This window comes from Orcinus orca, chromosome 4 (assembly GCF_937001465.1).
Source record: "Orcinus orca chromosome 4, mOrcOrc1.1, whole genome shotgun sequence".
Lineage (NCBI taxonomy): Eukaryota > Metazoa > Chordata > Mammalia > Artiodactyla > Delphinidae > Orcinus > Orcinus orca.
In genome coordinates this window covers 127884356-127898781 of record NC_064562.1, presented here as the reverse complement: position 1 = coordinate 127898781, position 14426 = coordinate 127884356, and the positions used below count along the sequence as shown (strand labels likewise).

The 14426-nt window shown below is 34.9% G+C and overlaps 1 protein-coding gene across 50 annotated transcripts in view; it reads right to left on the bottom strand.

Annotated features, from left to right (window-relative positions):
• The window catches only part of ANK2 (ankyrin 2), a 683094-nt gene that overhangs the window by 28945 nt on the left and 639723 nt on the right, over positions 1 to 14426 (bottom strand). For 47 of the 50 annotated variants that reach the window (XM_049708929.1, XM_049708962.1, XM_033437973.2 and 44 more), the window contains 6 exons: positions 12707 to 12803; positions 9742 to 9970; positions 8779 to 8904; positions 6492 to 6614; positions 4472 to 4504; positions 2534 to 2555 (listed from right to left, as the gene is read on the bottom strand). In XM_049708929.1, coding sequence (XP_049564886.1) covers positions 2534 to 2555; positions 4472 to 4504; positions 6492 to 6614; positions 8779 to 8904; positions 9742 to 9970; positions 12707 to 12803 — 630 coding nt within the window. The remainder of the gene's footprint in view (positions 1 to 2533; positions 2556 to 4471; positions 4505 to 6491; positions 6615 to 8778; positions 8905 to 9741; positions 9971 to 12706; positions 12804 to 14426) is intronic. The other 3 variants (XM_049708947.1, XM_049708927.1, XM_049708943.1) reach the window with 1 other exon arrangement.

Here is a 14426-nt window from a genome sequence, read left to right as displayed (position 1 = left end):
ATGAGCAGGAAATAACTTGCTTAATTTTCTCACTTGTAGCACATCCACACATACAACAAAACTGTAACAACTAATCAAGACACACACAAAATCACAAAACAAAGAACGAACGCAGTGAAATTACACAGAGATATCTCAAGATTGTTCAGATGTTACAGACCAATGTTGAAAAAAGATGAACATGGGAAAAAAAGGAAAAAAGCATTAGAAATTGCAGAAAGTTGATTTCCTCTAGGAGAAAGCCAGTAGTAGCAAACTCAGAATATCGTCTAATGATGTATAGACATTATTTAATCATACAAAAATCTGGAATTCAGTATATTTAGTTCTGCCAATATACAATGACTATGTAAAATATATCTGAATCAGCTGCAAACCGGCATTTCATCTAAGGGAAATTCACACCAACAACGAAACAAACAGTCTTGTGCTGAGAGGCATGGTCCTTTCCTTGGAGCAACCTCCTTGTTTAGACACGTAATGGACAGACCAAGGAGGGAAAGAAAGGAAAGGAAAGAGAAACAACAAAAACAACGATTGTGATTAAACTTATATGTGAGTCCAAAGTTAAAATGTGATGCATGGCAACCCAAATCAGAGACAGTCACACAGGACACACGCACAGTTTATGTAAGCCAAGTTATTTCCATGCAAAGCAAAGGTGGAATAAAACTGGTGGGAGAGGTGGCCTTGCTGAAATGTGCAGGCAGGAGAATGGTAAGAAATTAGAACAAATATGGAAAACGTTACTGTGGTGAAGCGTATTTACTTCCCTAAAAGTCCACATACAAGATGCTTGATGCAGTATGTTTGAGGCATAGGTAGTGGGGGCCTGCACCCATTAAAGGCAAGGGGGAAAACTCAAACTCTCTTAGGATTTATTCTTGAAAAGACCTTAGGAAAGAGTCCTTTCAACAGAGCCCTCCTTTGGAGATTATTTCATGCCTGGTTGAAGATTATTTTATGATTGTCTTTATACTAAAAGAAAGCCAAACATGAGTCTATATTTGAAACTTTTAAAGCAGTCACAATACCTGGGAGTCATTCAGGAGGATCTATGACATTACAGCAATATAGTAACTTTTTAAAAATGATTGAGCCAGATGGATGAATTTTTAATTCCTACTAGCTTGTATCCAAGGAACAAAGGGCCATTTAAATAAACATCGTAGTCCCAGAGAAGAAAGTGGGATAATAAAATCTCTTTAAAAAGAGGAATTAATGAAGGCAATGATAATGTAAATTGTTTTATAAACATAAATGCCTTCTCTTGAGAGAATCAGTATATGTTGAGGAGCTATACTATGTGAAATGCATATACAAAGATATATTAAACTAATTTATATCAATACAGATTTGTTCAGATATAAAACAATGAAAACATCCAGAATTTCAAATATTCTAGTCCTGAATAATGATTTAACATGAGGGTAAGGAGACTCTCATTTAAAAGTATTTCAATAACTTAGCAGTAAATTACATTGTGCTAGGACTTCAAAAGAAGGGGAAAAAAAAAAAAGCCTGATGATTATTGCATAGGGCCTGATGACCATATTAAACATGGTTCTAAGTTTTCTTCTTTTGGGAATAGCACCCTGAAATACAGTGAATCAAAATAAATCTTAAAATGAATAAACATTAAAAATTAGATTTTTTCTAGAGCATTTGGGGCATAAAAGCAAGAAGGAAACCTGAAAAACTCAACTTCTTCCACATAAGAAGCTAGAGTCACCAGAAACAGTTCAACACACTAAAAATTTAATTGACTGTTACAAACCTGAAATGAACTCTAAGATAGCTCTCTCAAAGTCTGTAAAAACCAGTTCTCTTTGTACTAGATTACGTTTAGGCTTTGAATCATTATTTAAAATTAGCACTATTATGACATACTGCTGTGATTAATAATTTCATCCAGGAGGTTTTAATTTTTGCTTTTCTGGTTCTTAATTTTTTCAGAAAGTTTTCACAAAAGCCCATTAGACCTCAGCCCTAGAAAAGTCAGTTATACTTCACCACAGTAAGAGGTGTAAGGGGTAGGGGTCGGGGTGGGGTGAGGGGAGAGTTAGCTTTAGCTGAAAACTATTAAGACAGTATCACTTTTGCAGGTGTAGCCTACATAAATAATGAGCTCTCTACTGATGTCAGTTGTTGCTTGATATAAAAAGTGATACTGTCATGTCAAGAGCTTAAAAAAAAATGAGATGACAATATTATGCTAACAAATGGACAAAAACGGTAGGGTGGGTTTCTAAACAAGCATAACAGCAATAGCAGGGTTAACAGGGATCTAAAAGAAAGTGAATGCTTAGATGAATAATCATTGCATTTTACTGCTAATTAGCTCACAAATTAGATATATTCATAATTTAACTGGCCAAGCTGCTTTTCTAAATAAATATTAATGATTAATAAGGATAGTATAAAAACATAATTATTATAGTGGTTAGTAATGGCAACTAGCTTGCATCTTGATTCATGCTTTTCTTTATTGTAGCCAGCTTTCAAACAAACTCAATTTTATTTGAAATCTTACTTTTTTCTGATGTCATATCGATCTGAAAGAAAACATACATAAATTGAATGGTTACAAATAGCATCTTGCCTCACAGCCCCTGATGTGTACAGTAAGCTCCTATTTTATAGACGTGGGAAATGCCATAAGCTAGAGGAAGGTCAGAGTAATTTGCTACTGTTCTTCCCCAGAGTCTCTGATTCTTATCCTAACTTTGAAAAAACAAATCTCCTTTCTAGACACTATGGGTGGAGAGTCCTTTCTAACATGTTACTCCTGGGAAGGTATGATGCAGGTGTGTTTGATGTTAGAAATACATATTACGGAAAAGGCCAGGAAAAAAGTGAAGTAGGTTTTAAACAGTAAGTGTCAATTTAGTTGAGAGAAAGGAAAGAACAAAGAGCATGCCAGGGTGTTACATTCTACAGAAGTAGTTTCATTATTAGTTATAAGCCAGAATTCCAAATCCTGAAAAGAATACAAACTGGATCTGTCGCCCTGAATAGTTCCTGAAAATACTCATTAGAAAAATCATAAGCCTAATGGAAGAATTCATTTGAACATAGCAAAGTTGGTTTCATAATTGTGTTGCTCTTTCAACAAGGTATGCACGTATCATCTTGAATAGCTTGGGGATTGAGTCACCAACTACAGAAAGGAAATTGAATATGAGAGACAAAGAGTGACTGCACAGTTGAGGGAAAAAATGACTTCAGTCTTGTCATAAGTTTATTGTGTATCTGGTTATACGTGGCAGGACAATGAGTCTCTCATCCTGCCCCACTGCCTGGGTATCGGTAAAGAAGTGAATTCAGGGGCAGTCTATGAACTGATAAGGCCTTACATTTTAAGCTGGTGAGTACAAGGGTGTTTATTATGTTTTTCTTTATGGTTTTCTAGTTTAAATCCAACAGAATAACATTAAAAAATAAAATTAGTATATTTGACAACATTTACGTGCAGCTAATAACAATTCCATTTGTCTATCTTAGAAACAGGAAGCTATATGTTAATCAGTTAAGTATATGGACTTTTCCAATGATTTCTTTCATTTCTATGATAATGTTTGGGCATTTTCAGACCTTTATAAGGGAAACAAACACACACTTGCTTTGACTATCGAAGCAGGTATAATTCAAATGGCTATTTGTTCAAGGTAACCTCTCTAAGGCTCATTTTCTTCATCTGTCACATATCATCTATGATATGATAGCACACACCTCACAGGGTGACTGTGAGATCAGTGTTGGTGGGGTATGTGGAGCACTTAGTAAAGAATCTACCTTATAAGAAGTGCTCATTATATGTAGAGTTCTGCATTATAATATTAGTATAGTCAAATGGATGAACTATATCTCCTTAAAGTTTTTTATTTCAGTGGTTCTCAAACTTTTTGTTATTAACCCCCCTTTACACTCCTAAAAAAATACTGAGGAGTCTGAAGAACTTCTGTTTATGTTTAACATATATAAATAAATATGTGTATTACAAATAAATATACAAGAACCCAAGTATACACAAGCGCACATTCCAGAGTGTCAGGGTGATGATGTCATCACATGTAATGGAGCCTCTGGAAGACTCCTATGTAGCTTGTGAGGATATGGGAACTAAAAGGCAAAAAATGTTTCAGTACTATTAAGGAAAGAGTTTTGACCTCCAGGCGTCTCCAGACCAACCTTTGAGAACCACTGAGATAATGGTTTTGGTCTTTAGCTGTTGGTAGAGAAATCTATATTGCTGCATAAAGACAGGTAAGAATTTATAGGGAAATTTTACTGTCCTCTGAAATCAGTCCATAAGATGAGAAAACAGGCTCAGAGAGGTTAAGTAAGATCGTGACCCTTTAATTACTAAGGACAACGGGGTAACCCTTCTAAGACACAGGTAACCATGTGCTCTTATCAGTGGTTATAGCAGTAACACAGCCATTAACAAGTGACAATGCCACACAATTACCTCTTCCTCCTGTTCTTGATCTGACTCTGATTCCTTGCCGCCCCAAGATGCCATGCAAGATGGAAAAAAGAGAGCAGGAAGAGTGGAGAGTATTTAGAAGAAAAGACAAGACTAAATACCCTGACAACAGATATCAATAGGTAAGCATACGTCAGCATACCTGTATTTTTTCTTACTAACAGTGTACAGAAAACAAGCACAAAAATTAAAGAAGATTGATTTAAATGCAAATGTCTGTAGATTCAAGAGACAAAAGAACCAAGATTATAAATAGACTAATCTACTAGACAAAAGAACTAAAATTATAAATATACTAATTTCAGATGCTCCGTTACCAGCAGCCTCAAAGTTTGACGTTTAATGGATTTGATGGCATATGTCTACAGAAATGGTGATGACAATATCTCAGCCATTAACAGATATTGGCTAAAAATGTTAAAAGCCACAAATAAACATATGGTGAAAATATTTTCAATACACAGGCAATATTTAGGAGTTCTATTATAATTAAGAGCTACTAAGTTCTAAAATATATCTGAACTATACACTGTCTGGCAATTTTTTCTTTTGTTTTGAGTTACTAAATGGAAAGTTGTCCTGGACCATCACAGCATTAATAACTGTGTCTGATACATCTTGACTTAAAAGTAAAAAGTAATAATAAACTAAATGCTTTCTTTTATAGCACATTGAAAGCTCACTCAATTCAGAGACAAAGCTCATTCATCTTTACATATCACTTAGGTGGATCGCCCCAGCAGTACATATTTCTTCGTGGTTCTTATTTGGTATTCTGCTTCGGTGACTCAAAAGTGATCAGCAGTACAAACCCCAAAGTACATTCTGTACCATTGGAGTGCAATTACAGTCCACTTACTGGATCAATATACCTATTGCTGTATTCTAATTCTTGGAATAATAGGTAAATTTATGTAAACAGGTACTGGTATTCCATTTAATTTTTATCATTTAATAAGAATTTACAATGTTAAACATGACACTACATGCTTATCTCTATGTGACTGATCTCTAATTTATAAGAATAATTAAGTAAGAAAAATATACTGTGGTAAATAAAAAGAAGTATAGGAAATGTTTTGTTTTGCAGAGTCAAGATTTAGGATTTTAAATATACTTCTACCTCTCCTCCAGGTCTCACCTGCCACTACTCATCCCACTTCCCAACCTCTAAAATCCACACTGATCACTTGCTATAACCTCCTATAAATTGCCATGTGGGAGCTTTCCATTAAAAGGAAAGGGATACTGGTTAAAATTTTTTTTAATAATAAATAAAGTTCTCCCCAACATTTAATTCATCCCCCTTGCCTTCTTTGATTTGATCAGAGTAATCAAAGAATTCTATAATGGGGAGAGGTTTGACTAGAAAGTAATACCTGTAGGTAGATTTGGGTCAAGAATTAATGAATTTTCCTTTCAACCATGTTTCAAATCTACTCCTATAACATGCGAGTATTTTATATACTAATCATGTTAAAATAGTTGAAAAATTAATTTGATGCTCCTAAAACAGTACAGGTTACAAGATGAACAAATAATTATTTTAGCAACAAGGTAAAATATCCTGCTGTTGCTCTGAATCTCATAATACATAATCCACCTGTGAACTGGTAGTAAACCGAAGCTAACAGACTCATAAAGTTTTGGTAGGGTGAAATGTACTAGTATGGTGCCAGGAGGGCACATAAAAACAATAAGAAAGGCAAAGTGAACTATTTAATTTTTAAAAATTAGTCCAAAAAATTAAATCTTAAATTTGAATTTTCTCTCTTCCATATCCAATATGTATTTACAGAAAATTTTCCATCAAAGTGAATTTAATGTGAAATAAGGTAGAGCTACTTTTTCCCTTACTTAAATGGAAAATCATAAATTGGACAGGGTATCAAAAATGACTGTTATATATGGTTGCATTCAGTGTCTTTGCTTTTATTTATTTTAAAGAATTTGAAAATCAAATCCTATACTCCCTGAATTGCACTACAGCCGATTACAATACCTTCGCATAAATTGGCAGGGTGATGTTTAAGTTGCAGATAGCTTGATGCACCAGGCCTCTTGTAGATTTTGGCTCTTTCATAAATGATAGTCGTCCACAAGGTTCCTGAGTTGTATCACGTACCTTGAACAAGAAAGGCATACATGCTTCACCCATATGATGCACACTATTTATTTTAATGAGATGATACTCAAAAGAATCAGGAAATATCATTAGATAATGCTAAATAAGGATTTGGAGGTGTTCCTTTTCTCCTTTCCTATTGTCATTTAGAATGGTTAAAAAAGATCATTTAGCTTAAAAAAATGTGGTAAAATATACATAACATAAAATTTACCATTTTCGTTTATACACTTGCCATTTTCAAGCATACAATTCAGTGTCATGAAGCACATTCACAAAGTTGTGCAATCATCACTACTATGCAGAATTTTCCATCATCCCAAACAGCAGCTCTGTACCCATTAAGCAGTAATTCCCCATTCTACTCCTCCCCCAGCACCTAGTAACCTCTATTCAACCTTCTGTTGTTATAAATTTGCCCCTTCTAAGTGCCTCGTATAGGTAGAGTTATACATTCACGTTGCAACATATATCAGAATTTCGTTCTTTTTAAAAGTTTGTGTTAAATTATACATAAAACATCATTTCAACCATTTTTACATGCACAGTGTAGTAGCATTAAGTACATTCACACTGTTGTATAACTATTACCACCATGCATCTTCAGAACGTTTTCACCTTCACAAACTGAAACCGTTTCCATTAACTTCCCATTCCTTCCTTCCCCGATCCCCTGGTAACCACCATTCTATTTTCTGACTCTGCATTTGACTACTCTAGGTACCTCATATAAGTGGGAACATACAATATTTGGCTTTTGTGTCTGGCTAATTTCACTCATTTTAAGGCTGAATAATATTCCACTGTATGCATATACCACATTTTGTTTATCCATTCATCTGTGGATGGGTATTTGGGATGTTTCCACCTTTTGACTACTGGGAAGATGCTGCTATGAACACTGCAAGTAACCAAGTCCCTGCTTTCAATCCTTCAGGAATTGCTGGATCATATGCTAATTCTATGTTTAACTTTTTGAGGAACTGCCATACTGTTTTCCACAGTGGCTGCACCATTTTACATTCCCACCAGCAATCAATGTATCAGGATCCCAATTTCTCCACATCCTTACAAACAGTTGTTATTTTCTGTTTATTTGTTTGTTTGTGATAATAGCCAACCTAATGGGTATGGAGTGGGATCTCACTGTGGTCTTAGTTTGAATTCACTTAAGTTGTTGAGCATATTTTCATGTGCTTATTGGCCCTTTGTATATCTTGTTTGGAGAAATGTTTATTTAAGTCGTTTTCCTATTTTTGTATTGTGTTGGTTATAAAATGACTTTTGCACATCAATAATATCAAATATTAGCACAATTATACAGCTGTTTGTGTTAAATGGATCCACTGCCCCTCAGCAGTTAGTGCTTAATGTGTGATCTGTAAGAGCCTTTCTTTAATCGGGCAAAACAAATGAACCAGAAATGGCACAATGAAGGCCTGCAGTAGAGATCTTGAGAAAACTTAACAGACTTATTAAAATTTAAATAGAATTATTACTTCAATTTCACAAATCTCTCACTCATATCCATTTTTGTCCCTCTTTAGAACTGGGAATCTAGGACAAAACTTGTATATGTTACTGCCAAATTCCTAATGTGGATTAATATTCCTAAAGAGGGACGACAAATTTATGGTACACTGAAGTGTCTCCATAAATGTTTGTTGAATGAATTTATGAAAGTATATCCAGTCTATAGCTCTATCTGGGATAATCTCTTAATAGATTAAGCGAGATCCTGGGTCTTTTGAGAGCTTTTTATTACAAAAATTTGTCACTAAGAACTCTTTTGGTCTCTACAATTGTGAAATCACATGTTTTAAAAATTTAAGCACAAATATTTAAAAGAACTAATAGTAAAAAAAAAAAAAAAAGAGAGAGAGAGAGAGACTTCCCTTAAAATTTGGAAAAGAATGGCCAGTTTTTCTAATTAATGAATTGGCTATTTGTCCCTCATTCTTAGCCTTAAACATAGTCTACTACTAAAAATTAAAGTTGAAATTTTTAAAAATGGTTGGTTTTCTAGGACTTGAAAATTTTACAGAAATGGTTTAAAAAAATCACTGGAAATGACTGAAAAGCAAATATTTTCTTCTACTAAAGGAAGTCAAAGCTTTACTTGATCTTGAATTAAATACATTACAAAGTTCCATGTATATATTACCTTGACAAAGAGAGGAAGTCTGTTTTCTTTGAAGGCAAAAAAACTGAATATATGATGTTGGCCACTCTTGGTTAATGGCACCAGGTTGCCAAAACAATCAACATAGATGGGTTTTCCTTCTAATACCTGGTGGACATAGAGAAAAACAACACAGAATATAATAGCTGCAATTATTACTTGTTATTTACATGAAGAAGTGGTGGTATTACCTGGAACATTAAAATTCTTAAAATGTGCATACAATAATCTTTAAACTCCTGACTGACATTTGGTCTTATCTGTGACAAAGCACGTACCAGCACTCCCTCTTCTTACTAGTAATGGGAATCTTGAAACGCATAGTGGCATTTAATGTTAATGGTCTCATTTCTAATCCTCTAACATGTTACCTTCGCAAACCAATATATCTTTAAATACTAAATTTAAATTTCTTTTTGACATCACAATGAGTCAGGTTACTTGAGTTCAATATCCAAAGGCCCACACTGATGGAAAATTTTGAAATAAGAAAAAGTAATGTAGAAAAGCCCTGGATATCATACTTTCACATTTATACAAAGCATATACTTCCTGGACTGTTTTCTTCACTATTAAAGAATAATAAGAAAAAAAAAGAAATCAAATAAATATTCACCTCAAAAAATAATAACAAGGAAAGATAAAAACATATAAATTGCTATATTCATTTACATACTTTGAATTTATCAATGACATATAATTTTTCCCACAATAATCTTTAAGAGTCCTTTTACCTCCTCACGTACACTGAGACTATCCCAACTGAATAGGTCCAAACTGGCTAAAAATGGCTGATTTTAGACCCCGACCTTCCTTCTAACTCATCAAGATGTCGACTGGTCTTTTATTTTGATGGCTCTATTTATGGTATACTATTTTAAATATAATTTATTAATAAAGGTATAAACAACATATTAACAAAAATTGGTTTTACAAATACAGTACCTCCACATCCCTGCTTCTGGCCACCTCAGCAAAGTTTTCTTGTTGTTCAAGCGTCTTATCCACTTTATCATCAGTCATGCAGAAACACCTCAACCTGGCTTCAATGGGGTCATGTGATTTGGCAAACACTACAAATTTGGCCATATATGGTACACAAATAATTTCTCTATACACTTGTGATGCAAAGGTAACGGACTCCTGGATTTGTCGACAATCTATCAGCCAGAACCTATAAAATAAAATAAGGTCAGTTACCTGAAATTTAACGTACAGTTAGCCCTCGGTATATATGGAGGACTGGTTCCTGGAACTCCACAGATACCAAGATCCGCAGATGCTCCAGTTCCTTATTTAAAATGGTGGAATACAGTCAACCCTCTGTATCAGTGGGCTCCACGACTATGAATAAGGAAGGCCAACTGCATGAAAACCAAGTCCATTCCTTCAATATGATCAAAGTAATCATTAAATGCTTCTTGGAAAAAGAAGGGAGCAAGAAAGGGAGATAATGAGAGGAAGTAAAAAGGAAGGGAAAGAAAGATAGGGAAGGGAGGAAAGGTAGGAGGATAGATGGGAAGGAGGAAGCAGGTGAGGGGAAGAGAAAAGAGGTACCAGCTGTTTAAGGTCAACTATTAAATACTGTGTTTGTAATTTTTTCCCTTGGAAACTCTTCTGAGTATTCAATCTCCTGAAATATAGCTTCAGTGTTTAGAATCCTTTAGTGGTATAAGCCCAGTATTGGACATTATGACAAGTATCTCACTGGATGAGTTTCTATTGTCCATGATTGCCCCTCCTGTTCATTTCATTTCCTGAAACTCTTTTCAACAAAATCTACCTAGCTTTTCCCCTCATTCCATCATTCTTTTCCAAAGGACTCACAGTCACCAAAGTTGGATCAACCCAGCCACTTAAAAAAAATCTGATTTGCTTCAGAACTCCTAAGTATTGCTTAATACAATTAATAGAAGAAACTATTAGCTTTGTGACTAATTTATGATTTCTAGCCTCAGCTAAATCTGTGACATATTTTGGCAACTTCTTCCTCAGATACCATTTTATTCAGTACATTAATGGTGCTAAACCTTTATGATACCCCTGGACCTTCCCCCTCAGCTCAGACCCTCAGAAAGGTAACTTCACTGAGAAAGCAGAGACGATCAGACGGCCATTCTCTCAATTTGCTGTTCATACACTTCAAAGATTTATTCCACATCCTCTTACTTTGAAACCTTTCTCCATCTATGATCACTCTCCTTCCCCCAACTCATTGCCCATAATCTTTAGGTATTCTGAGATTTCCTTATCTTCTTAGCCTTTCTTTCCTTCAGTTCCTGACCCATCTCTCTTCTTCTTCTTTTTAATTGTGATAAAATATATGTAATATAAAATTTACCATTTTAACCATTCTTAAGGGTGCGATTCATTGGCATTAAGTACGTTTACAATACTATGCAATATGACCACTCTCCATTTCCAGAACTTTTTCATCATCCCAAACAGAAACACTGTACCCATTAAACAATCACTTCAAATTTTCCCCTTCACCTCAGCCCCTGGTAACCTCTATTAAACTTTCCGTCTCTATAAATGTGCCTGTTCTAGGTACCTCATTTACATGCAACACCTGTCCTTTTGGGTCTGGCCTATTTCATTTACTATAGTGTGTTGAAGGTTCAGCATAGTTCCTGGCTCTCAGCAGGCACTCAACATTACCTTCCTCTTTATACTGATTGAACTATACTTTATTCACTGCTTCTTCAATTGTCTGAAAAACTTAAATTATTAATACAATAACATAATAACTCATGATTTCTTGGTCTATCCTACAAGGCCTTCTGTAAATAATGTTGTTAACCAACATTCCGGCATTATTGCTGAATTACAGACTCCACTGTTGCCAGCTCCCAATGCCCTTCTGCATCTTTGCTCATGTTACCATCTTTTCCACTTTTATATATCTGCCTGTTAGGTTCCTACCTATCTCATGAGTCACCTCTTCTCAGACATCCTCTGTGACCACCCTGATGCAAACACCCTCCTCTGAATTCTTTTAGTACCTCTTTTGTACCTTTCCATTCAGAACTTGTCATTTTCTGGCATTAGAACGTGGATGCCTGAGTGGCAGGGCACACTGACACATAGAACCGGAGACTCAAAGTTGAGCCCTCTGGGTGGCTCGAACTATAAACATGTGTCACCACACCCATCTATTGCTGTGCACTGTTATTTACGCATCTATCTTTCTTCCCCCCGAATAAGAATTTAAGCTTTAACCACTCTCAACTTCAGTTTTCTCATCTGTAAAATGGACATAATGCTTCTTGCCCTTCTTAAGTCACAAAGTTGTTGCAGTAATCAAATTAAATAAATGGGAAAATGCTTGGCAATCTATTAACAATCATGCAAATGAGAACTCATATTAATAAACTGAGTTAGTGTATACACATGCAATAAAACTAAATAGCTTAAGCTTTTTAAAGATGTGTGATACATAAGTGGGCAATATGTAAATGTGCTATGATGCGTAAGCACCACCGAAACCTCTAAACTGTTTAAGCAAACCATGATATGTTTTGTGTTTTGGTTATCATTCTGTTGGAAAAAGTAGTTCAGGCTTTTGTTGACAGCAGGAAATCTATCATTCCTAAGACTTTTGGGACTGGAAAAATCAGCAGTGGCTGCTAAAACCAGAGTCTGGGTCATACAGTAATAGCCAACAATCATTTATTTTCTTTAGATTTTAATCTGACTGGCTTTGTTATTACTGGCTTTGTTATACTACTTGTTATTGCATTATCACTATTACATTTACTGGCAGATCTAGTTTATAATATGAAGGTAAATGCAGACCATATTTAAAACCATACCAAAAAAATGACTTTTAAAGAATGTAAGGAACAAAATAAAAGACATCGGGGGCACACAATTTCACAGTAGGTTTTTCTATGCAGTATAACCATACCTGGCAGACACATTGGTTGTAAAGGAAACACATTCATTGACAAATGTTAATGGCGTAGTTCCTGTAATATCTTCCCACTGAGCAGGGGTGGTTCCACCTGAAATAATATGATTGTTGAAAAAAATTAGGCAAAATTCCAGACCCTGCATTGTAAAATAAAGTCTTTGTGGTAGTGGCTATGTTCACTCACCCTTCGAGATGACACATTGGAAGCAAAATGACTAAAAACTGTATGCTAAAAAATGACGCATTGAAAACAAACAGCAAACACCACACTTCATGGAACTAAATTTAAGGGAGGTCATTTGAATAACTGCTTCAAATGACTAGGCGCTCTATTCTCTGCTGACATTCTAAAGCTTTTACTGTAATTGCAAGGCTCTGAAGGTAAGTTTGAATTATATACAATTGATGATTTTAAAAGATCCTTTGACCAAGCAAGGAGCTGAATGCTTTGTTAAAACAAAAATCCAAATATTCTTTTGTTCTTTAACTTCATATTTTATGCAATTATTTTCAAGAAAGAAAACTTCCTCTCAATTTGTAATTGAAGGCTGGCAAAAAAAGTGCTTGGAAAATATTAAGAGCTCAATAAATACTGCAAAGTGAATGAGCAAATGACTGAATGCCAAAGGATGACCTCTGTGCACAGACAAATCACTATGGAGGGTGATGCTGACTTTTATTTCTACTGAGAAATTAAGTTGGCATAGATAGGACAAAACTGTCTTCAAGCACTGCAGGAGAAATATATGTTTGAGATGAAAACCAATTTTGACTAAGGTTTCTTAAAGAAGGGAATGAGTTATCAAACAAAGGTCATGGAAACTTATTCTTGGAGGCCTCTAAAATATACACTGTAAGCAGAACCATAAAATATAACTGAGCAAAACACAAAAATCCAAACACCTAGGTTAACATCTTTGTAAAAATTAATAGATAAATTAAAGAAATTGTTTACTACAAATCCATCCAAAGACAGAGGGCTGGAATAACTAGATCAGATGGTGCCTAGGCCCAGGTGGTATCTTCATTTTATCATCTATAAGGGCAGGATGTACCATGGACATTTTCCAATCTGACTTGTTTTGCAACCACACTATTATGCTGCACATTGTAGGAAGGTTAATCATATACACATGGACCAAAAAGTATGGGAAAGATACCCAGGAATGCTATGTAATAACCAGAAATGAGTAATTGGAAAGAGGTCATAGGTGAAGCATATGATTTCCCACTACCCTCATTTTAGTCCATGTACTTTAAAATTATGTCATATTATTAAACTTATGCGGTAAAGTCTCAATGATTCGCTATCAAGAGTACAGAAAAAACATTAATGAGAAGGAAGAATGAAAGAGAGAATAAAAAAAGGGTAAACGTTTCTGCTAATATGAAGGAGAAATGAAAAAAAAAATTCTAACAATACTTAAGCAAGCAGAGATGGTCATTATTCCTACTGACAACAGTATGAATATTTACTGAAAGCCAATACCATGTAGTTATTGTTAATTAGGGAAAACATCAGCCAAATTGTGTAGTTCTAACACAGGCTACTTGTGTGGATTTTTCACCTCTCACCATCTGTGGTGGTATTATTGGCAGAGACGACCAATATTCTGGGAATGTCTTTCTGGAGTTTGGTAGCTGACTGAAAGCTATTACAACTTCCAATTGAAAAGACCAAAATTCAGTTAATCATTAAAAACCTTCATTTTGT